Below are 26,743 nucleotides of genomic sequence, written 5' to 3'. Positions count from 1 at the left end.
CACAGATCTGTTTCACAAGCATTCCACCAAATCATCTGCATATAAAATGACCCTGGTCAAGAAGATGAACAATACTTTTTTCTGTTTCTGATACCGTTTATGTCACATGTAAATAATTTCTTATTGGTGCTGCTGCTGGTTTAGTAGAAGAAAATGTTAGCAGGTGAAAAGTGAAAACTTGTGAGTCTGGAGTTTAGAGGTATAGAAATGTTATGACTGTTCAGTTTGGTGGCGATTGTAATGCACTCTAAGAAAGATGGTTAACACTATAATGTATCCCACTGAACGAGGATGTGAGCAAGATTTTTGCTGCAGCATAATTTAATTAGAGCATATCTGCAAGGACATTTTGGTTAGACGAGAAGATTAATACCAATCTCATGTCTATACACTAAATATAAAGCTAAAGCCAGCAGGGGGATAGATTAGGTTAGCACAAAGATAATGTCACTCCTTCATTAAGCCACAATTTGTTGTTTTAACGTTGTGGTTTGTGTATTGATAAAGGAAACACGATATAAGGTGTTAATCAGTGAGCTTTAGAGGTGCTGGTAGGCAGATTTTGTTAAATTCAGAAAGAGCCAGGCTAGCTCTTTCCCCTGTTTCCCCAGTCTTTATGCAAAGCTAAGGTAACCATCTCCTGGCTTCATATTTATCATACAAACATGAGAGGCTTCTCATCTAATAATCCAGAAGAAAGCAAAAAAGTATATTTCTGAAAATGTCAATGTCTTCCTTTGAATCTGCGGTTATCAGATTCACAGGGTGACTTTAAATCATTTACTGCTTCTACAAAATGAGACATTTATAGCCACACAATAAAATATTTTGACCAGGCACTTAGCTTTGTACAATACAACATGGCTCCTGTAACAAACAGAAGAAACTGAACCCTGCAGCAGGAAGGTCTGAGTTAACGCCATGATGCAGGAGTGATGTGATGTGAAGGAAACAGTGGAGTGAAAAGTATAAAGGATTCTATGCAGGTTCCTTTGGTGGCCTGCGGAAAAATGGGAGGGAGAAGACCAGAGGGGATTGAAGTCTCTTTGTTCACTGTCTTCATATGGGGATTTGGATCAAAGGCTGAGAGTTAAGACGCCCTTTGAAGATGTTTTCCTCACCTGATGCTTTCTGCCCTCTGCTGGGTCGGGATCAATCCCACTTATTTTATGTTCATTCACTTGAAATATTTGTATGGTATCAAAACTGCAGCAGAAGAGAGCTTAAAAGGAAGCCTTTAGATACAGAATTGTAATTTTATAAATGAGGGTTAAGAGGGTTAGATTTGGGCACAACATTTTGAAATCAGTCAGATATACCGTAAGAGTAAAATATAATCGAAGTCTTTTATCTTGTGCAGCCTCAGTTTTTGATTTCAAAAGATTCAAAACATGAACTTTTGTTTTCTTTTAATGTGTACCACAGTTATTTCATTGTATGAAAGTTTTTTTTTTTGAAAATTACTGTAGATAAATTACTGTAGATGAGTCCTGAGGAACTATTGGTACTTTTCATTTGCTCTTTCTTTCTTCTTTCATTGTTTGTCATTCCAATAAAATCCTTCAGTCAATTTTCTTTTCAATCAACTGCCTTTTCTCTCCTTCCTTGTGTCTTTTATTCCCCCCCTTTTCTGTTTCCCTTTCCTCTACCCTTTCCAAATTGTCCCTAGAGTTCCCCTTCAATCTGACCCAGCTGTCTCTACCTGTATCTATTTGTCTCTCAGTGTCATTCTTCTCTTCTCTCAGTTGGTGTAACCTCTAGTTCCGCTGATATGCCTCTGTAAATTGTGTCTGTCCTGACCTAGCTTTCCTCTCGCCATCCATCCCTCATCTCCAATTCTCCTCATCAAGGCAGGTGTGACAGAGAGGTGTAACTGAGGAAAGGAAGGACAGACTCACAATCACCTTTACTGAACCAGCCCAGTCCTTGGACTATTGATTGATGTTATGAGAAAGGAAAAGATTGAATCCAAAGGCCACTTGTCTAAACAACTCATCAGGAACAAAGCAAAGCCTTTAATCAGTCCAACCAGATTCTCTTCTTAAGTGCCAGGGGTGTGAAAGGCAATCATTGACTCACTGATGTGACCTTTTCAACCACTCTCCCTCTCTCTCAAACACACACACACACACACACACACACACACACACACACACACACACACACACACACACACACACACACACACACACACACAGACACACACAGACACACACACACACACACACACACAAAGATCCTCTTGAGAATCTGAACAAACAAACAGTGATGAGATCTGACCTGCATTGTGTCAGATTACAACCAGTGACTGTTTTTGCTGTGGTGTCTCTGTGGGTGTGTGCATATACACTGAAAAATTTGGAACAGGAGGCATGTATTAATTGAAAAGAAGCTGACAGTCAGTTGGCAGCATGTGTAGAGTCAAAGCAGGCATCCACCCAGTGTTGATGAAGGTGTTGAAGCTGTCATTTATTGAGGATATTTTAACTTGTAATTAATATCGGTTATAATGACTGCATTCCATTAAGAGCAACCAGTTCCAAGGTCCTTGTGTAAATGATTCATTATTAATGGGATTAGTTAAACCTGTGCTTTACCTGCTCTGACAACTTAATATGTTGTGAAAAAGTCCGTAGTTAGTGTACCACTAATTTATCGTTTTGGGCAATGTAAAAGCAAAGGGTTTTAATGACTTGTAGCACAAAATGACTATAAGTGAGCAATATCTCATTACAAGTTATGAGATTTAAAAACAGTGTCTGTTTTTTTCTGTCGGGACACCTTTGGGTGTTTTAGAAATACTATTCAACTCATCCCTTTTACATGTTTGGTTTTTTGTACTCAGTTTAATCCTTTAATCCTTTCTTTAGTAACCTGCAGTTACCTGTCAGCATGATCTGAGGTGTGAAGTATTTTCCATGTCCATGTTATAATTCTTGATAGTACCAGTTACTCAAATATTCTCGTTGGCTTTCAGAACTTACTATCTGTGTTGTTTTGGAACAACAACTTGATTTCCCTCTGCACAACCCATGTTCAGTTTTGAACAATTCAAATAAGTCTGGCTCATTGACAGTGTTTCCCTGGTTGGAAAAACTATCAACCAATCAGATCTTTGTTGCCAGGATTAAGTCATCGTATTGTACCAGGGTCAGAAAAACAGCTATAGCCATGAACAACAGCAACAAACAATTTACAGCAAAAATGTGAAAAAGGGTGAATGAAATTAATACCGCTTTACAGGTTGTTGTAAGACAGATAAAGGAATAGCTCGGCATATTTGTTCATAAACATTAACTACTCCTAACAACTGCTACTGCAGCTTTTGTGTTGACTGAAAATAACGGTGGGACAGGTATACCACTTGCTATCAATTGGTCTGGGCAAAATACCAACGCCTCCTAAACAGAAATAAGCTTTATGTGCTCTATGTTGGTTCAGTTGCATGGCAAGAAGCACAGTCCTACACTGGCAAAGTGGCATTTTCCTGCTGCACTGGCTTTATATTTTGGTGGCACTAAGCATGCCACAGTGGGGGATGAGGCACAGTAGAGGGTGTGTTGGAGCATTGTTCTGTAATACTTTCATCAGTGTTTTCAGTAAAGGCACATCCACATAAACTTCTCTAAAGTTACACAACCCCGTATTCATGTTATTCATGTTCTCATTCTTGTTTTGCTCATCTGTTTCACATTCTTTTACATCTTTCAAATTAACTGACAAGCGATCACACAAAAATAGAGTTCTATTCTCAGTATGGCAGATCATGTATTCTTTTGGATCCCACCCCGTATCCAAGTTCAAAGTAGGTGCATGCCCCTGGTGCAGTTGACTGCAATTTTTAGAATTGATTCCTGAGATTAGAGCCCAAACGAAATGACAATTCGGTCAATTTAGTAGGCCAACAGTGCAAAACACAAACTACACTGGAAGAAATGTCTCTGAGGTGTGAATGTCAGTATCTCAGTGTATTCAGCATCATATCATCCTTTCTGTAATGTCACTATTCATTTAACACATTGCAGATTTGTTCAATGCTTGCAAGGACAACCAAAAAGTCCCTGTCATGTAAAAACTGGAAAGAATTAAATCTGTTTGCAACGTGTGATTCGACTTTTTTGAATTTTCAGAAGTTACAATGTCAGCCCCGTTTGATGGTGTGGACTTTGTCAGAGAAGGTAATTAGGCATGTGATATCTGACAGTACAGGTTTGTACAGCAGTTATTAGCATACATTATCTCGCCATGAAATATGCTTGTTGCTGGATTACACCATTAGTTACAGAGGAAGTACCTGCCACACCGCTTGAAAAATGAGGCGCCTCATCCTCAAAAAGTATTGGGGTTTCCATGGTGAACACAGCTACAGTAGATGATTGGCAGTGCTGATGATCAGAAGCAAAGCTGCTCAGTGTTTGCTCTTCTGCGAGCTTCATATTGGGAGAAAATCAAGCAGCGGCTGCTAATTCCTGACTTTTTCTCCCTTAATGAGCAACGGTTGGGAGTTGCCACTCAAGTGAGGTTGTGTGCGCACTGATTAGTGGCTGTGCACACTGTCTGTGTGTATTATCGGAAGAGTGGGGGTCTTCTGTTATGAGCCTGAAATCACCAGGTGCACTTAAGACGTGACATTTACATGCTACATAATTAACACTGTGGCCTTGCCGGTGGTGTCTGAATGTGTGTGTCATGTGCATTATAACTCTGCTTAAAGGTCTCTTAGGGAATCAACAGTGACTGCATTTATTTGTGGTTTCCACACTTTGCTTTGTATTGTCTGTACTGTTTATGAGGTTGATAAAGCCCTAGAACTGCTATGAACTAAACTTGCTGATATTACTGTATTTTATCTTCACTAAGAGTCCAATAATTATGGTGCCCATGTGTTTAGATTCAAATTCACCAACTAACTAATGAAAGTTGGTTGTTCTTCATCTTAACAAAGCTGAGAACTACTGCACATAAGGGTAAAAATTAGGTTCCCTGCCCTGTTTTAGCATTTTGTAATAAAGCACTGACCAAGCAGTTTACCTCTGGTCAGATCAAGGATACAGTGACCCTACTTACAACTCAGTTGCCCCTGGTTACAGCATCCCTCTGTTTTCCTCCCATGAGGCCTAATGGTCTGCTGTTTCCAATGACACCAAAGTTAACCCCCACCCTCCTTCCCCTCAAAGAAAAAATCCTCTACAAAAGACTAACAGCACTTTGGTGAGGACTTGTTTTTGTCACAATCTGTGGGCATCTGTGGGACTTCAGTTCCTAATCTGCACTCAGGGGACACCCACAACCTGAGGACACATTGAGCAGAGGGAAAAAATGTTATTTTTCATTCTCAGGGGGGGTTAGTCTACAGCTTAAAGTCAGTTAATTCGTCAATTGATCAACAAAATAAATATATACATAAATAAATCAACCACTGATTTTCAGGTATTTTACTAAATGGTTAATGGTGTGTAATCTTTAGTCACACTAGCAGTGTGGCTCCAGGGATGGCAGTGTCAGTAGGTCCATCACTTTAGTCATGACTGAAATGTCTCAAAAACTACTGCTATGAAATTCTGAACAGAATTCATGGTCCCCTCTGACTTTGACTTTCCTCCAATCCTGCCATGAGATTCACATTTGTGAGTGAAATGTCTCAATATCTGGTGGTTGGATTGGCATGAAATTTGGTACAGACATTCATGTCTACCTCAGGATGAATTGTAATAACTTTGGTTGTCCCTTAATTTTCCATCTAGCGCCATCATCAGGTCAAAATTTAAATTTGCCCAATACTTTGTTTAATTAGCATGCTAGCATGCTAAACTGAGATAATGAACATGGTAAACATTGTACTTGCATCATCATGTTAGCATTGTCACTGTCACCATGTTGGCATGCTGACGTTAACGTTTAGCTCAAAATACTGCTGTGCCTAAGTGCAGCCTCACAGAGCTGCTAGCATGAATTCAGACTCTTAGTCTTGTTTGAGAAAAATGTCAAACATTTGTTGATTCCACCTTTACAAATATGTGGACCTATGCTTTTTTAATCATGTAGACAAAGTGTGTTTGGGTTTTGGAATCCTGGTCAGACTAAACAAGCAACTTTAAGATGTCAGCATGGGCACTGGGAAACCGTTTTCTTTGACTAATTGATGGTTATGAAAATGGTAGTTGCAACCCAGGTTTAAGCCTAGAAAGCTGCCTTATATATATAAGTAATTAAAACGGGATTTAATGTTTTGGTAGCACTTCTCAGTTGAAGTACCAGTCATTTTCCCAACTTTTGCAGTTCTGTTAAGTGTATGTAGAGTACATGGTGCCAGCTGACACGTGACCCTTATGACTCTGCTATACACTGTACAACTACACTCTATTTGGTAAAGCAGTCTGCCACATATTTACCATCACTGTCACCTCTGATGTTAGTGTGCTATTACTTTTTATACGATGTTTGCCTACCTCCAGACCTGCGATTATGCTTCTGCCCTCACATCACATCTGCTCCCATATTACCAACACACTTCACTGAGTTACAGTTGAGTTAGATTTAATATTCACCTCACAGCTGGCATCTAGAACAACCAGGGTCGCCTTAACATCACTGTAGGTCCCAGGGCTACGAACGTTTTTAAACTGCAGGAGAATGTTTTCATCTTGTTGCAGAGAAATGCTATTTTCAGTTTATCCATTTTCTTTTAAAGTTCTCTGGCCTCTTCCAGTGTAGTTGTAGCTGGTGCTCATCATAAGCAATGTTTTCATAATGATTGCTGGATACCCGCATGCCCATCTGTATCTGAAAGTGTTTTCAGGGCTTCAATGTGGTTCTTTTCACTAGCCTGCGATGCCGCAGTGATAATCTGCCAGTGTGAAGTGGACTTGCAGGAGTAGTTGAAGAGTACTTGAACAAAACTAAAAAAATGTTTCTTCGCAGCAATTTACAAAATTAAGCCCCACCAACTCTTGCAACACTCTTAAACAGAATTATAGAGGGCTTCTTTGATGTTTATTAGCTCAACAGCTCTGGCCTTTCCATACTTTTTGATATGGGCTTTCAGGAATAGATCAAACTGGCTTACAGGCTCCTTACTACCCAAATACTTCCAACTGTTAACATCTCCAAATATGTGGCTGTGACCCCCTCAAAGATAGTCCATGCTCTGTCAAATACTCTGTGCCACTGTCGGTTGTCTGGCTGATATAAGCGATCATAGCTTTTCTGTGGTGATCAGAGCCTTTGTATTATGACATTCGCTCCATAGCGTGTTTCCAGTTACAATAGCCTACACTGCTATGTTGACTTTTCATTATTTCATCAAAGATTTTGCAAGCAAAACCAAACCTTGAGATGGCAGGTAGCACAGCCACTCTCTGGACAAATACTCACTGTTCCCCACTTTTCATTTGAAATGAAATTTTGGGAAGTATTTCTTCTGTCGTTTATAGTGCCGTTCAGAGGTGGAAAAATCTGAGTTTTTATTCTGCCAGGGTTCAGGTCAGATTTTGGCCCAGTAAGCGCACACATGTTGGTCTATAGGGATAGGTACTGTAGGGGTCTGAAATGTCTCCTACAGGCGCTGCTACTCTGGTTGTCAGCGCCACTCCCTCTCTTCCCTCCACCTCAGCGGCATCAGTCCTCTGTCCTCCTCCACAGCAGCAGAGGGGTCTCATTCTGGCCCATGGTCTCCTCCGGCTGCCTCTCCATCCTCCTCCACAGCAAGAAATAAGAAGAATAAGAGTAAGAAATACTTTATTAATCCTGAGGGAAATTTAAGTGCCACAGGGAAATTTTTCTGGATATCTGACCTTAGGCAATAACACACTCTTTTATTGGTATCCCTGTGTGGACGTTTTGAATGATGTAGAGATGGCAGTATATACAGTACTATTTTTCCTGCTCCTTTCTGACACTCCCATTTTTATCAAAGGATGAATTGGCACCAGTGAGCGGGTTGACAAAAGCATACTCCTAATTGGTATGAAGAAAATGATATCTAGAACTGTTGAAGGGGTTAGATGAATGTTTTGAAGCGTGGCTGTTATCAAGTTTGAGCTTAACATATTTCACTGTTAAAGCATGGAACAGCTAATGGCATCTTTGAGTCCAGTTTCCAATTGAAATTCTTATAGAAAAATAGTTACATTATTCCTTTTATTTAAAGACCGTGCATCTGTCAAGCTGTTTGTGAGATTTAGACTTTACTGTCACCAATACCGTTGAAAGCATGTGTGTGTATATATGTGTGATATATGTGTGTGCCTTGTTAACTGTCTGCCTCGAAGACTCTCACCTCCTTCAGCCCATCGGCTTCGCTCGCCAACTGAAAGCAAATAAAGGCAAACTTTTACTGTTCTCCTTTCATCTTCTCTTATCTTCTCTTTTATGAAGATGCTGTGTTCCATGGCATAGAGAGAGAGGGTGAGGATTCGGATAAAACATACCACACCTACAGCAGGGCACATCCTGCTACACACACACTATAATTCCAGTTTCTCTGCTGTAACATAGAAAAATATATTTATGACTTGTTTCTTGTTTATTACTCATTTGCCAGGATTTCCCCGGAAATTATGTTGAGCTGTAGAACGGATTAATATGTATTTTAAGGAGTGTCAGCCAGAGAGCTGACACTCCAGTACCTGGTTAGTGCCTGCTTCAGTAAATCAAGAGCAAGTCTTTTTTTGTATGGCGAAACTGAGGATTAAAACTTACCCCCAGAGCGAACCTTCCCGTTCTCTGCTATACCTGTCTTAAACAAATAATTACTAATCGTTATATTAACCCCCCCATCCTCATCTGGTTAGATTCTGGTATAATGTCTCATCTGAAACCTGCTGACTGTATCCTAGGCCTAGACTGACGAGCCGACAAGCTGCAGTCAGTGAGCAGGAGGCTGATGTTGTAGTGAATGGACCTCCCTGATGGATAAGGTTTTAGTGTTAGCGGGAGTGGCTCAGAAGGTGATTAAATTTGTCCGTGGTTACAGCAACACCTTAAACTATAGTATGGGAGTGATGGAGGTACTTTTTTTTTCTCTTGAGTATAATCACTCACGGATTAAAAAAACTGTAGGTCAGTCAGCGGGTTATTTCCAGTGTTGGGCAAGTCACTTTAAAATGTAAACGATTACTCATTACATTTGACATAACTTACCTAATTACTCATCAGTAAAATTGGTTAGTTACAATACTCATTTCTTCATTTTTGTTACTTAGCTCAGTTCTGTCGAAAGTGCAGACACATCTTCTTTTTTTAAATTGGTTATAATCAATATTTTTATAATAACAATTTATGAAATGACCATGTAAAAACAATGTGACAATCTGAAAGGGGTTGCTGATGAACCTACAGAGAATTATTATCTGCATCTGCAGCTCCCCTTGCCTTTACAGAGCTTTGCAGCAAGCCCACTGGTTCACTCTGGTGGTTCACTCTTGCCACTCTCATAGCATCATTTTTGGCCAAACCAGGCAGCTGCTTTCAGTGAAAAAGCTGTAAAAACCTTCCGCTACCTCCTCAGCACCATGCAGCAGAGAAAAAACAGTTGGCAACTAGCTGATGAACATAGTGGAACATTTAGCAGCTAAAGAGCCAGATAATTCCCTCAGGAGTTGGTAGAAACAGAAGACAGAGATAAAAGAGAGTGAATATTGGACTTACATTCATTAGATGGCAAGCTATATGACTCCAAATGAGTCATAATATGTAAATAATCCACTGTTTGTAAAAAAGTTTGCCTTATCAACTTAAAAATCAATGTTGTGTTCACAACTTATTTCCGCTGCCCTCAAGTGGCAAAAAAATCAGTTACTGCAGGTTTAACGAAGGTTGGAATAGAAAGCAAGTCGTGGTTTACCAAGCAGCCAGCCTACGCTTTATAAGTATTTACTGACCATCAGCAGATAGCATAACATTAGCCGTGGTGACTGACTGCAGCATTGTGAAGACGGAACTTTTTGGTTTAAACACCCTCTAACAAAACAAGGTGATTCCTGAATATAAGATGGGGTTAACGTCAGTAAGCCAGCTAAACAACATGTGAATAACCCTTGAAGCTACAGGGAGAAGCATTTCTCCTCTTTTGGAGGAGGCTAACCGGCCCTGTGCCAAGCTAATACGTCCTACACCAGTTTGTTCACTGAACACAGAGAGACTAAACTGATATCAAACTGCAATCTGACTCTCAGTAAGACACAGAACATTCCAGCCTAGTAACAGATCATTATTGGGTTTACAAACTGTAATGTAAGTACTTAATTTCAACTTGTTATCCCTTATACTTTGTTACTGAAAAAAATATTCACATTACTGTAGGATGTTGCTACGTAAGTAAAATGTAACTGGCTAACACTGGTTATTTCCCATATTTATATATTTATATTTATATATTGTCCAGCTTTGCAAATGAATGATAGTCTAACAAAAAAATTAGAAATGCTATGTAAATTGATGTATCATTAATATACTACTGCCACTTAAAATGACATTTAGTTTTGTTTAATGCTAAATTTAATGATAAATATTATATTTGCATCTTTACTAGACATTGTCTGTTTCTGCCTTTTCAGATATTTATCTTTGGTTGCAACACTTTTAGGATAATATGGATTGTAAATAAAAATATTAAGATTCATTTCCTGAAAATCGTGCAGAAGGTTTTGCAGTATTTTTTCAGCCCCAACTAGCACCTGTAGTCCTCCTCTCAGGCTGTGGCCACAACTCTCCATCAATCAGAGGGTTGGGCAGTAGCTTTGACAATGTAGACAGAGAAAGTTTGCAAAGCACTCGCTAATAATCATTTTAAAAAAGCTTTCAACAGTTTTATTTACCTCTCTCCACTTCATCTGGATGAGGGCAGCTGAAATCAAACTTAAGTTGTATAATGGGACAAACAACAACAGGAATTTGAAAAGGGATAAGTTTTCCACTCAGCCGCTGTGGAAATGATTCCCTTGTATTTAGAGGCAGTAAATATAGTAGCATCTCCTTGCCCACATCTAAAGCACTTGGTTTAAATAAAAGACAATACTGTATATACTTGTTATGAGAACAAATCAGTCTATGTATGTCATAGACTGATTTGTCACAAAATGGACATCTTCCCTGGCAAGCTTGTTAATATCCTGAGCAACCAGGGTGTCATGTGATAAGATTAACAACAAAAAGGGCTGATATGAGACACACAAATGACATTGTTTAGCTCACTGATGTTCTATAATCTGCCATTAACACCATCATCTTGCATTAAAAAAGCACCGCTGTGGGCAATGGTAGTCAATTACTGGCTGGTGAAGCAGACTGTAACAGGAACCATAAAACACTATTTGTGCAAATGCTCACCAAAGGGCTGATTGAAGTACGAGAGGCTCCCAATGCCAAAGCAGCGCTGACATGCTGCTATTATCTGCCATCACCTAGGATTACTCATCATTACGACAGACACACATGTACATATAAACCACAAACACACCTTCTCCACACTTTTATACCTGTTGTGTTGTATGCAGACACACACTTCTAATAATAAAGTTATTATGTTCAGCCAGCAGATTGATGATAATTATGTATCATTCCACTCTCCGCTGAGACAGAAAACAGATAAGAGTGACTGATCTACTCATCTACTGTGGCTCATCTCTTCATCCAGACAGACAGACAGACAGACAGCATATTGTGTACACCAGGGCACTGTCTGTTAGAGGAGATGGAGAGAGGATCATATCCTTCTCATTAAGACAAATAATGAACCACATCTCGGTTTTTATTAAAAATTAGGAGGGTGGTGATGCTTTAGCTCCTGACAAAGCAGCTTGTTCAGTTTAGGCACATTGTAAACAGCATGTGAATTTTTACTGTGTATCTCTCTAGATATTTGAATGTTGTTGGATTTAAAAGATCACAGTGACGGTTGTGCATGCTTTACTGTAGCTCATTAACTATAAATTGATCTATCTATCTATCTATCTGTCTGTCTGTCTGTCTGTCTGTCTGTCTGTCTGTCTGTCTGTCTGTCTGTCTGTCTGTCTGTCTGTCTGTCTGTCTGTCTGTCTGTCTGTCAGAGTTGCTGTAGAGTTGTTGTCAGGGTATCCAAAATGTATAGCAGCATTGTTCTTGCGCTGACATTATTGTTTACCATTACTGAAAGATTTCCATTGGATTTTATACATTTCAGTACTCAATGCAAATCAACTCGCAGAGGCTTGAAGTTTGCTTCAGATGAACTTCCTTCAGTTGTTATTCTTCCAACATTTACTTTGATTATTTTGTCAAAGTTACATTATTATCACATTAAAAATTAATGCCTCTGCAAGCAGGGTTCATTTTATTCTCTTTGTTAGAGCCTTCAAATGGTCATAATGTATGTCTCAGATTTGGAAGTTAGCTGTTAAACAACACCCTTTTAAATGCAAGAACCACCCAAATTCACACGATCCTTTTCATGGTTTCCATGATGGTTATTACTGGTATTTTGCGTCTGATTTTGCAACAAGATAGCTTGTAAATGTAATGTTTTCAGCAGGTAAAATTTAAGCTATTGGTTTTGGAAGGATTCTTCACTGCATCAAAGCATAGGGCTTTCAGATGTGGAGAACAAAGGGCATCCTGGTGGCCTAGGGCTTTAAGACACTGATCATGTAATCGCAACGTCCCAGGTTCAAGTCCAGCTGTGAACCTTTGGTGCATTTCTTCCCCTCCTCTCTCTCCCTTTGTTCCATGCCCTGTCCCTCTGTATTGTGTGGTAATAAAGGCAAAAAATGTAAAACCTGTGGTGTCCCTAAAACAACTGGATTAATTTTAAAATATGCAGAAAATATTCATAATCAGAATCAATCAGATTCATTTCACACAGTCAACTTTTTTATTTTATGAATATTAATTAAAGTGATCCTCCAAATCATCATACAGGTTAAGAATGAATGAATAGACAGTGCCTTCAGACACACTTTTCTAGTCTAGTAGAGTTGATGACCCAGTTTCCAGAGCAGTGGCATGATGATCTTATGCTGCTGTCAAGGTACCTGGTGTCAAGGTTTATCTCTGATCCAGAATGAGCATGGCTGGCTTGTCTGAGTTGAACTTTTTAAATGGACATCTGTACTAGAATCTCAGATGGAGCTTCTCTCCTGATGTTTAGCTAATTCCTGACATACTGTATGATTGTTGCCAACTGCTTTGGCTTCACTTAACCTGATGGTGTTGTGTTAATCATGGATACTAAGCAGACTTGTGTGTTATTGTGAGTGAGAACATCTGTTTATACTTTTTGTGGAATTAGAGCAGCCAGTAGGGTTGTAATACATTAATCCAGTGTCTTGTTTCAAGGACACTTTTACAGAGTGGATGTTGGCCAACAGGAAGATTCAGCTGCACACACACACAAAGTATATATGTGCGTGTGTGTGTGTGTGTGTGTGTGTGTGTGTGTGTGTGTGTGTGTGTGTGTGTGTGTGTGTGTGTGTGTGTGTGTGTGTGTGTGTGTTGCAGGTGGGCTGTGATGATGGATAGGGAGAAAGGACAAGAGCTGGCAGCTCAGTGAGAATCACTGCTGTCCCTCATCTATCAGATGAATCAACTCACTGGTAGCCTCTCACACACACACTCACACACACACACACGCACACACACGCGCACACACACACACACACACACACACACACACACACACACACACACACACACACACACACACCCACACACACACACCCACACACACGTACTGCATTAAATACACTGCATAAAAGCTGCTGATAAGAATTATTTGCAAATGTGAGATAATTTTGACAAAGGGGGAATACCAGCTCATAGAAAGAAATCTCTACCTCTCACTGACAAAGCAGTTGATAGTGGCAGTAGGAGTAATAAAGAGAGAGAGAAAAGAAAAGATGATCAAGAGGATTGCAAGTGGTAGCAAGAGAGGAATATAAGAAAACAGGAAAAAAAATAGCTGAGGGGAAAGGGGAAAAAAGAAGAAACCAAGAAATGGGAAAAGAAGCAGAAATAAGTATCTGTGAATGTGTGTGTGTGTGTATGTTTGTGTGTGTGTGTATGTCTGTGTATGTGTGTGTGTGTTAATGATGTACAGAAAGAGAAAGCGATGGTGATATCCTCAGCCTGAAAGGAGGGTCAATTCCCCTTCTTCTTGTTGCTATGACAACCCATCATGTAGCGCCAAAAAAATAATGATAAACAGCCAGAAAGACAGAGAGAGGAGAGACTGACTGAAAATCCAAGAGGAAATGTTAGCTTTAAAACGCATTAAAATAATGGGAAAACCTTGGGAGTCCTGCTGTATGTATGTGTCTCAGACATGTAGACAAGGAAAGAGCAATGAAAGAACACTAAGTCTCTCTTCCTCCTCAGTGTGTGCACTGTTTTGAGCAGGATGTGGAGACCAGCAGGAAGAAGGAAGTGCTAATTGCTTCTCTTTAGTCTCCAGTGAGAAAAGAGAGAGCAGTTAGGTAGGTCACAGTAGGTCCACCGCTCTGACCATACCCTCACTTTCTTTTTTCTTTCATTTTCTTTCTGTCTCTAACATACGCCAAGCACTCAAGGTCTGTATCAGTGAAGATCTCATGTAGTAAATTCTGACATCTCTGCCCTGGAGTGTTCACACTCAACCCTTTTGTACTGTCCTGTGGAGAAGACATGTCCTCCCTTGGCGCTGGTCAAACAAAGGCTCCACTCACTGATGCAAAAAGACTGTTCCCAAACAGGGATTAGTGTCTCCCCCATTAGTGTTGGGGGGAGGGTGGCTCGACTCAAGCCTGAAGCATCAACTTTTGAGTGGAGCTAGTCTGGCCTGGAGACTTGGGCCACATTCAGACCAAAAATAGCTCTGTGTTAAAAAAAAGTGCAAAGGTCTGCATTAACTTGGGCTGGTTGCTACAGGTAGAGGTTTTATTATGGAAACAATCTAAAACAGACCCTATCTGAACCTGATGTGGATCATTTAAATGAAAAAATTACATAAATAAAATAAATGAATGAATAAATAGATAAATAAATAAGTTAAGAAATCCAAACGGGTGCCAAAGACAGTCAGACCTGAGTTATAGGGTGATGTTCATGATGTTGAGCCCAGCATTCTGCTGCTGAAAATTCCTGTTCTCTGCTATACCTGTCTTAAACAATTCATAATAATTGTAATAAACCCCCGACCCCTCCTATGTCATCGTCCATCGTGATATTTCATTGTAGACATTGTCATATGCCATTTCAGTAGACATTGCCCAGCCCTGATCTGTTACATAATGTTGCAGTAAAAGTTGAGCCAGGTTCAATGTTTTTGCCAAATGGATACAAATGGAAGCATTACAGACCTAGAGAGTGTTATGAACTCACCAGTAGTGTGTGACAAAGGGAAGCTTGCTAGCTAGCATGGACTGACTGATACATGTTTTCCCCACAGGGCTTACCATAGCTGCGTGCATTTCCTGCTAAGATTTTTTATTTACTGCAAACCTATATACTCGGCTCGATCTGCCTTGACTTGATTGCAGCTCATACCAGCTCTTGTACATCCTTGCTGCTCTTGACATTTTCCCATACATGCCAAACTAAAGCTAGCATACCAAAGAATAGTGAAACACCACCTAGACTGCCCAGTAGACTCTGTGGTTTGGCAATAGACAACTTTAGTGTGTGACATGTATTGCGTGTTATGATATAACAGACATGTGTGTATGTACAGCATATATTAAGGCACAATGCCTACTTCTCAAATTTCCAAAAAACTCAAAAGTTCAATATATTTAGAGGTCGAGACTAGCACTACAACTTTTGTTGTAGTGCTAATGTTGGTTTGATTGCAGCCTTACTGGTGCAGAGGAATTCCTAGTTTGTGGTTCATGTAGTATCAAATGCAGCTGTGTGCACATGTTCAAAGTGAAATGATTAGGTAGTGTTAGTTGATTTACAAGTCATTTGTACATTTAAACAAATTTGAAGTAGAAGGGAAGAATCTCAAATCAGATCATTCATAAACAATGTACAGACATAAAATTTAACAATGACTTTTATGCCAGTTTGCCGCTCTGAAAATGTTTTTTTTACTTAAATCAATCATGCTCACAACAAGCATAAAAACCTGTCATGTTTAAAGATGAATCAGATTTTGAATTACTCTTGAATCAATTCACTGGTGTTAGACAGCCTGGAAATGATGGCAATTGTTGATGGCATTTTCACCATCTGTAATTTTAAACACTACAGATTGCACCACAGTTATGTAAAACTGCCTTTTTCTGTGATTGGCTGAGCAAAGAGGTTATTATTTGCATAATTTCCTTTGTGATATCTTTAGAAGGAAGAACTTTGATGAAAAAAGGTATGAAAATGTCATCCTTTGTGTGACACCTCCTTGGGGCATTATAATGACACCCCAATGACATTATAATCCATCATTTACTCTGGATAATGTTAGGGTATGCTTTGTTTTTGCCCTTGCAAACTATTATCTGTCTGAAAAGGTCTGGGTTGTATGGGACTTGTAAAAAACCAGATAAGAACAGAAAACAAACAGAGACAGCAGACAGGCTCTCTACCTTAGCCCTCAATCTGACTCGGTACACAGAGCACTCAATGTATGCTAATTTGCTTTTTCTGTCCGAAAGTGAGATGACAAGATAAATACCACTCTTATCTTCATACCATAAACATGAGGCCACCACCAGTTAGTCTAAGTTAGCACAAAGACTGGAAGTGGGAAAGTAGCTAGAGTGGCCTTTTCTGAAGGTAACAGAATCCACTTACCAGCCACTGTAAAGTTCACTAACGAACATATTTTACCCTATTTTTAAAATCCATATAATCATGGTTTGTCGTCTTTATCCTTTGTTTTTGTCTGCATTAAACAAATGAGACATAATGTGTTAAACTGTGAGCTTTAGAGATGCTAGAAGTTACATTTACCGGTCTTTAGTTAGCTGGCTGCTGGTGGTGGCTTTATATTTAGTGTACAGGTATGAAAGTGGTGTCAATCTTCTCATCTAACTTTCAGCAAGAAAGAGAAAGAAGAGTGCTTTTCCCAAATTGTCAATTGCAATCATACATCTGCCTTCTACTACTGATGGTTGGGAGGATGACCTGAAGAAGTGGCCTTGGATAGCAGTAACAAACTAAGCTAGCTTAGTATTAGCTATGTGGATCTGACTTAGCTCTATGTCTGCTTTGAGAGAGACAAGGTTCTTTTCCACTCATAAAACATGCTCGAATTAATTACTGTACAAGTACTCATAAGCCTCAGAGCTTTTCAAATTTTTCAGTGATTTGCCATCAGTAACAATTAAATCAACGAAGAGGCTAAACACAGTGTAGTGCTGTACGTTAATGAGGCCACTTCTTGAGGTTGTCCTCTCATCCTTAACAAGTAGAAGGCAGGTATGATCAGCATACTGACAACTCTCATAAACCCTTGGTCATTGGAAAGAATAACGGAAAGTCACATCGTTAATTATACATGCATATTGACAAAACAAAATCTTCAACACTTTGGCAACACATAGGCAACATTTAGAAATAATAAATAATGCAAATAAATAAAACACAAGCAACTTAAAAAACATATTCATCAATGTGACAACATACAGTACACGGCATATGCAGTGGACTGCATATACAACATTTTTCTGCTACACAATCCCATGCAGTGAGGAATGCACAGACCTGTACATTGGTGAAACTAAACAAGTGCTCATAAGCGCATGGCGCAACAGAGCCAGTTCCTCAGGTCAGGACTCAGCTGTCCACCTGCATCTTAAGGACAATGGACACTCTTTTCAGGAAAGTGATGTACGCATTTTGGCCAGAGAAGACCGATGGTTTGCAAGAGGAGTGAAAGAAGCCATCTTCGTCAATCTGGAACAACCGTCATTTAACAGAGGAGGTGGTCTGAGACACCCCCTGTCAGCCACCTAAAATGCAGTTGTAAGTTCACTCTCCAGAGAGCTGCACACCCATCCACACCAGGACTCGTGACCTCAGTGACTCACATGATGTCAGGGATGGGTCAACGACTCACTTGTCACCCTAACAACCTAACAACAAGGTGATAGCACCCATCCACACCTTGACCCATGTGATCCTAACGACTCAGATGATGACTGGGAAGGTCAACGACTTATGTGACCTCAACGACTCACAAGTGTTGCTGATCTCACTAGAAGATAAATACCTGGAACTCCACACTAGTCAGTTAGAACTGAAGAAGCCTTTCGGATGAGAGGAACTGAAGCAAGTGCCGTTGCCTTCGCATAGCACTTACAGAATACCATGACCTGGATGACTGAGAATCTTCACAGACATAATAATGCATTAACTGTATAAATTGATTTTATCAAATACAAGAGCTTAATCCACAGGTAACTAAAGTAGTCAGAGTAAAAAGTACAATGTTTCCCCCTGAAAAGTTTTGGGGTAGAAGAATGGAGTAACATAAAATGGAAATACTCAATGTACAAGTACCTCAAATTTGTGCTTAAATGCATACTTAGGTAAACTCACCATCAGTTTGTGACTATGGCCTCAATCATCACATATACAACACATGCCAAACTACATAGTTAAAACTGACTGTAATCAGGTACAGTGTGAAAATAGGAAGAACCACCGCTATAATATGATAATGTTGTAGATTTATATAGGGAAATATGGAGAGTGAAACTTTTTATTTTTGCCTCAAATCTTGAAATAAGTCAGAGATTTCTTTTTCTGGCCTCTCTCCCTTGAATAAAAGGTGCAGGTATTAGGGGAGTTGCAAGAGCTTATTTACACTGCATAAGTGAGTATTTTACTGACATAACAAAAAACTCAATTTTATTCACATTCTGTTGAAGTTTATCCAACTTTAGTTACTCGTGTTTCGCCCAGACTGTCATCTCATCTCTCTCCTGCTGCTTTATACATTTTCCAGTGTGGGTCATTTCCTTTGCATCAAAATGATTTCCCTCCTTCAACCATTTTGGACAGTAAAATAATAGTAATTTCAGCAAACAGAGCCAATCTACATTGTCTCATTTGGAGGAGACAGGATGCTCTTGAATGTTGCATCACCTCCTCTGTTGCCAATTTAAGAGCATAGTGAGGAGAGAGTGGCTGCCAGTGTTGTTTTACATAATTTATAGTGGGGTTTTCTTACATTAGTTGCAAGGTGAATTGTTGGCTAGAGAAACAGGGCTCAAATAATAGGAATCAGCTGAAATGTTCTGTGGATGCAGCTGTCTATCTGACCAAGACGTCTATCTTCGTGAATGTAAAAAGAGAATCTCCCAATGGAGAACAAGGAAGTATCACAATATATTACACTACATATGTGTGAGAGGGCATCATGTGACAAAAAAGAAACACATCTGAGTATTTAACAGTGGTACATCATACACCAAGGGTTAGAGAAGCTGTCATTTTTTGTTAGACGTGTAATTTGGGGGTATGTCATGCTTTAGGAAATGGGGTTTGCTCACTATCTGCTTTGCTTGAGTGGTGTGTGTGTGTGCGTTTCTGGTGTGTTACTGGAGAATTCCTAAGTGAGTCTAACCGCGCTAGCTGACTGCACGCAGTAAATTGGGTCACTGCTGAATTATACACCAGTGCTTCTGCTTTCAGTGCTGCTTCACTGCTGCACCAAAGAAAGGTTAGAAAAAGTCATGGCCAAAGAGTCGAAATAAACAGTCAAGCCCGGACGGACAGGGATAATGTGACTGGTGCTGTGGACACAAAAAGTGGCATTTCAGAAGTGTGCCTCAAACAAACATGCCTTCTTTCATGGGAAGGTTATGCCAAGTGTAAGTAAAAGAAAGACATTTTTGATGGCTTTTCTTATTGTGTACAGCAAAAATCAACATGGCACAACATCTGAGAGCCTGATTCTACTTTGTGTTTCTCTACCAAGGAGCGTAAAGAGAGGAGGGCTAAAATATATGGAGAGACTAATAGAGAGATGGGGAAAAAAGTGGGGTGGAGAGGCGGTAGGAGTAAAGTAAAAATAGTATGACTGGCTCTGGTTGTGGAGTTCCTGTAAGTTTTTTGACAGTTTGTTAGTCTGTTCAAAAACTGTGTAAAGTCTTTTCTCCTGAGTGGTCAAAACTCAGCCCCAGCCAGAAAGTGCAGCTCGCTGTCAGAGCTGGATGTGTGTTAATTATATTCCTACTGCACTGGAGTGCAGGAGGCCAAAGGAAGAAAAAAAAAAAAAAAGCAGAGGCAAGAAAACAGCAGCAGAAGATAGAAAGGGGCAATAAAAAAATGAATAAATTCTTAAGTTAAAATGAGATGGTGTTAAAATAAGAAATTCATAAACATATGCTTCCCTAATCCTGCAACGAGGAGACAACAGAGGGAATGTATAAAACAGACTTGAGAGCAGAATTTGAAAGTAGCACATTTTAATTCAGCTCTTTGTAAAGCTGCAGTCCTCCTGGTTTCCAAACTCTCAACAGTGGTCCCATAACTCAACCTGCTGCATCCAGTCAGCCACACTCAAGGACAACCACACTTTAAGGGCAAAGGAATTAATATTTGATATCTAGCTCTCCATCATGTGGTGAGACAGAAAGTCAGACATACTAGCTAGAAGATACAGGATGGCGTCAAAGCCATGAATAACCCATCCCTGCTGTAGAGCCACCAGTCCACCACAGAAAAGCTCAAACTGGATTACAATTAAACAGCAAAAAGAGATGTTGGATGTTTGTTGAATTAGTTGAAAGAAACTATGCTGTATTAGTTGTAGCTAAATAAAGCAGAATAAAAACCTGCTACTGTACTCAAGATTAATTAAGTCACACCTCACATGTGGTTATCCTAAAGTCCTACTGTATGCTACAAGAGATCTAATAGTCTGAAAAGATTATTGCTGGTATGAGATGGGACCAGCACAGTCTTACACTTTGCTGTGCATTGGCTGTAAAGTACTTTATGTACTGCAGAAACATCCAATATGAATGCAATTCCTCTACAATGAAAAATAGAGGTACACAGTTGTTGTACTGCAAGTAAATTTTTCACAGAGGTACCATAAAAGGGCATATAGTAGCCCTTCATGAAACCCAGATGCATATCTACCATAAAATGAAAGAAGTAAAGAACTTTAAATAAAATCCTGGTTTGTCACTAACATCCCCTGGAAATCCTCTATTGCCCCCCAGTGTTTTAAGTTCTCACCTTGATGCAGTTATGTAAAAGTGTATTCTAGGGTGTGTCAGTACACCACAACATCACTGTTGGGTGTGGTTACAGGTGCAGCAGAGCACACCTGTCAGAGGTGAAACAGACTTGAAACTTTCAACCAGAGAGGTCAGTAAAACCTGGTGTTAAATTAGATAAAGCCTAGCGTGCAGTAGGTGTTCTAGCATGCTATTATGCCGTTACATTTGTTATGGTAATGTACCAGAGATGAACCAGAGATACAGTGTACCTGATGAACAGCCAATTTTGGCTTGAAATGTTGTGTAGATGTAATAAAGTTCAACATTTTTATAGGGAGTATTTTACAGTGTTGCAAGTCAGACAGTTTTATGTTTGGACCAAGTATTAAGGTTGAGTGCACATTGTGCTGTTTTTAGTTCTAAAAAAATCACACTGAGGGAATGAAGCACTCTAGGAACAAAGTCATCAATCAAAAGAAAATGCGATTGTTCTGTTCAGGACACATTGATTAGTTACATTCTTGTTTATAATATTGCAAGATGAAATAATACAAACAGCAGAGTAGAAAGGATGCTGCATGGTTGGCACTGAGTGCAAGGACATTGATAACAGGAAGGCGTTTGATACAAAAGATGTTTAATTTTCAACTTGTGAATTGCTGTTGTCAGCGTGCTAACCATGATAGATCCTGCAGCTAATGCTTATAGGTCATATGCATAATTTTATCTACATACTGTACATTGTTGCTACACAACAAAATGAATACCCACACAGTGTCAAACATCATCCATGTTACACATCAGTTTAGCATTTAAAAAATATATACATACTTTTTTTGGAGGTTATATAACAAGAGCAGAAATCCAGTATCATTTCATGAGCTTGTTGGTTATCAATGCCTCCCAAAAGGCCTTGAAGTTTTGGAACATAATTTGCATCGTGTGCTTACCAATGTGCAGATATAGATAGACAGCAGGGATAAGGTTAAAGGTTTGAAGCAAACTGAGGTGCATGCTGGATTGATATAACAGCAGATTGAAAAAACACAGAAGGCAGGGTTCACACTGAGCATGTCTGTGTGTCTTTGTGAGTGTGGGAAAATGGTACAGCAAAGCAAACAGGGATTAAATGTTGATGAAAAGTTTGACTGAGACAGGCTGTTACAGTAAGGAGAAGATAAAAGCATGAATGACTGTCAGTAAAGGAGAGGAGTGGTTTGATTGTGGAGATCTCAGCTGAACATAGGGGACTTTACTGTCTCTCTATACTGTCTCCATGTTCACCATCTTAGTTAAGTGTGTTATTATGCTTACATATGCTACTTAGTACTAAAAACAAAGAGCAGGTGAGGTTGATGGGAAATGTAATTTGTTTTGTAGGTATTTGATCATACACCAAAGAATCGGAAAAAAAGTCAGGATCACCAAAGTTATTACAAATCATCCTGAAGGGACAATGAATGTCTGCACAAAATTTCATGGCAATCCTTCCAATAGTTAAAAAACAAAGAAAGTAATCTTCATGGTGGCGCTAGTGGATGCATCATCTGAGCACCATGAATGTCTGTATGAAATATCATGGCAATCCATCCAATAGTTGTAAAAATATTTCAGTCCTGATCAAAATGGTCGACCGAGTGACTGACACTGCCATCGCTAGACCTGCATTGCTAACGTGGCTAACAATATGTCAGAAATATACAGTGGGATCCAAAAGTCTTTTGGACTTTCTGACCACTGTATATTTCTGTACAATATACAGGAATGTTGGACTCAAGTCAGGCTCAAGTCAAAACGGATCTCTAGATTTGCCAAAACCATAGACTTGTAACTCAACAGCAATGGACTGTGACTTTACGTTGACTTTATCCATGACTTGAAAGACTAGATAAACTCAAAACGCCAAAGGCAACAAATGTTGGTTGGAAAAGAGGTTGAGCAGAATGAATTTATAATTATTTGGAGGAATACAGTATCACCAGGTGGAGCTGGAGTAGGCTTCAATAATGACTTGTCACTTTATCTCCTTTCATCCCCTTTAAAAACAGCTAACAGGTGGAGTCATTTACATGATATCTTAAACTGACAGTTCCCCATAATAATACTTTATAATACTAATACTGAGTGTTTTTGTCATGAATAAATGCCCTGAGATCTTTGATGGAGCTCAGGACTCATTCTGTGGAAGCTTCCTACTACAAATGATTTCACAGTGATGTATATGTGTGTGTGTGTGTGTGTGTGTGTGTGTCTCCTGCAGATGATGGTAAGCTGTCTCTGGATGAGTTCCAGGCTTTCTTCTCTGATGGCACACTGAATGAGGAGGAGCTGGAGAAGCTGTTTCACACCATCGACTCTGATAACACCAGGTCAGCACTACTACACCAATACTGCAAGGTTGTCAGTGTGTTTGTATGTGTGTTTGCCTACAGCATGCAACATGGCTGTGTAGCTGCATGAAATAAATCTGCATCCAGTACTTGTAAATTTATGTTTGTGTGTTTGTGTGCTCAATCCACTGTAACTTTTGTTTTCGGTCACATCTCACTGTCAGTGATGAATAAGAGGAAGGATGCATGCAGCTGTTTTCCTGCTGCACAGCCTCAGAACCACGCTTTTAAGTTTTGTGTGTGTGTATGTATGGGAGTGTGCATGATTAGGTAAAATGTATGTAATTTATCCAGGAAATGTCACACCTAGTTCTGAAAGCTCTTTTTGTGGAGAACCTTTTGTACCAAAACCCTTTACATTAAGTGAAACTTTCAAAAAAATTACAAAATTAAATAAAAAAGACAAAAAAGATAAAAAAAAGACAATGGGAAAAAATTATGAAAGAAGAGTAGAAACTGAGGATGGGCAGCGTTGCCTGTTTTGCTACTTTCACCTTCTCTTCTTCTCTCTCGTTATTTATTTTTTGCATTACTCATCCTGACCCCTCGGGACATCAACTTTTCTATGGCTACCGTCCCCCAGGATACTCTGTTTTGATTGGCTCTTATTAAATCAGTTAAGTGACCCTTTATAATCAGCCAATTAGATCATCCAGCCTGTAATCAGGAGAGGTGTGCTGACACACTGGGAACAGAGTAATCAAAAGACTGTTAATTTACACAGCCTGCAGGTCCTCGAATAAAATGAAACCAAGCAGAACGAAGGCTGACCTTTATGGTTGTTGTAGAATTGAATTAGGTTCAATATATAAATCCTCCACAAGGCTCAGCCATTATTGGAGTTTTTTTTTTTTCTTTTTTAAATCTGTGCAGTAAGTGGACCATGCAAATGCTGCCGTCTCTCTGACATCAGCCATCTTGCCTCTTGGAGTTGTGCTTTATACAAATCTTATTCACTGCAGTGGATGCAGTCAGAAAAGTTTCTACTCATTAAAGTTAAAGAGACTTGGCAGTTGCATTCCAGGCCTCAGCATTATCATGTGAAAGCAGATAAGGTTATTGATTGGTCCAAGTAAAAGCAGAAATGACTGTGTAAGTGTTTCCTGTTAAAGCAGGAAGTTGATGGATGGAGAGGAGGGACAGAGCAGGCAGAGATTGAGTGCTGTCCTTCTTCCAGTCATTTGTCTATCTGTCTCTGTCACTCCTTCGTGTCTTCCCATTTCTACCTTTCTTCTATCATCAGGCTGTTTCTGAGACTTCTTTTCCGACTAGATTGTCCTACGTGCACTCTTATGGTGAGTGAAGGGTTAGAGCATGAACTCTCAGGTGATATCCAAACTCCACTGGTCTGATGTTTTATTCCATTTTTGTTAGTGTTTACCACTTTTGCATTTATTGTTGTTTTTTTCAGCACCTAATAAATGGATTTTTACTCAAATGGAGGGACACACCTGCAAGTCTGACTTATTGTTTAGTCAAATCAAGAAACTACCAGGCTTCTAGGAGCTCCAAATACAAAACACAGTGGCACCTGAAGAAATGCAAATCTTTACTGATAATCATTCAAAACCTGGGAGCATCTAAGATGTTGATAAATGCAAGAAATGAAACTACACTCTTATCACATAAAACTCTTGTCTTTTGTGCTTTTTTTGGGGGGTATGAGTTTGTCCTGTTGTTTGTCCAGTGATGCTTCTGATTGGTCAAAAAACAACAACAAAAAAACAGCAACATCTGCACATTCAGTAACCTTTTTCCCAATTTGATTCTATGTCAAGAAAATCACACAAATAAAGCATATAACATAAAATAATGTTAAAAAGAATGTGACTGTAACCCTTAAGGGGTATTCCTGCAATTTAGTGTTGGGCTTCCATAAAGAGGGGACTCATCAGACACGTTTTTAAGGAAATGGTCAAAATCGGTGCAATTGAGACTGAGATAACCTGACTTTTAATTCCCCAGTACAGGTCAAGCTATGAAAATACTGGATCCTACATTTCCCGTAACTCAACTCACATTTTTCATTACACCCTCCTTGCATGGTACAGATGTAAATAAGATACTGCATTATAGCTCCACATCCACACTTTTAATTGGTTTAATTTAAATGTATGTGATACTAATAAAATATTATGTTACTACATGATAAGGTGGAAACCCAAGGATTAAGGAAACTTGGAGAGATGATAAATCTAATTACAAACCCATTAAGCCTGTATCACTTGCAGAGAACAACATAATTACTGGTGTACTTCCTCTGTGAATAATGCAGCTTACTTCTGGAACTACCATTTGGTGCTAAACAATCTGCCACTATTATTTTAGCCAACTAAATGTTGGAGCAACTTTATTACACTCATTACACACACATCCCCAAATGCAGTTTAAAATACATACTGTATGTCGTTAGCAAACAGGAAAATACATTTAATGTTGGATAAAACTAGACTTTTGGTGGATGTTTTTAAAGCCCACCTGTCACAATGATGGATCGGAATTCATTCTGGCAGAAGCCCTGCTTGAAAAATGAAACTGCTGCTGAATGAATTATGGCCATTATCAAAACAAGCTGTTTAACAAGGGTCATCTAATCAAAACCAAGCTTAAAGGTATTTTGCTGATATTTCAAATATTTAAATAAAAATTAAGCTAACAGTGTTTTTTGTTTCAAGAGCGTTGCATATAATGTGTAGCCTTTACAGAATAGTAATTTATAGTTAAGATGAAAGGATTGCCGGATAGAGTCTTTCTGTCTATCTCCTCCTATGCCCCCCCTTCACTCATTATCAGTTACATCTCATCTCAATTTTGGCTGGATCATCTTCCCTCCTTCATTCCCTCCCTTCTTCTTTTTCCTGCTCTCCCTCCCCGCCTCTCCTCCCTTGTCCTCCTCTTTGTTTTCTGATCAGTCAACCAACCTTTATGTCAGTGAAGAATTTGCTACAAAATGAGTCCCGACACAGTCAACCGAGCATGAATAATGGCAGTAGATTGATGCCCGCCAAACTCCAAGTCTATGTGCATATGTGTGTAGGTGCATGTGTGTACTTGTATGGCTATACATTGTGAGGACCAGTTGGTGTTTAAGACCATCAGAGTGAGAAGATTTTGGGAAAGTGAGGACATTTTGGCTGGTCCTCACTTTCTGGTGCACCCTTCAAAGAGTTTCATGAAGGTTAAGACTTGGTTTTAGGGTTCAGGTTAGAATTAGGTTTAGGTTAGGGT

The 26,743-nt window shown here is 39.4% G+C and overlaps 1 protein-coding gene across 1 annotated transcript in view; it reads left to right on the top strand.

Annotated features, from left to right (window-relative positions):
* The window catches only part of necab2 (N-terminal EF-hand calcium binding protein 2), a 117,286-nt gene that overhangs the window by 15,443 nt on the left and 75,100 nt on the right, over nt 1-26,743 (top strand). The window contains exon 3 of the mRNA XM_040133562.1: nt 23,386-23,494. Coding sequence (XP_039989496.1) covers nt 23,386-23,494 — 109 coding nt within the window. The remainder of the gene's footprint in view (nt 1-23,385; nt 23,495-26,743) is intronic.

This window comes from Xiphias gladius, chromosome 8 (assembly GCF_016859285.1).
Source record: "Xiphias gladius isolate SHS-SW01 ecotype Sanya breed wild chromosome 8, ASM1685928v1, whole genome shotgun sequence".
Classification (NCBI taxonomy): Eukaryota; Metazoa; Chordata; class Actinopteri; order Istiophoriformes; family Xiphiidae; genus Xiphias; species Xiphias gladius.
This window is presented reverse-complemented; position numbering and strand designations above follow the sequence as displayed.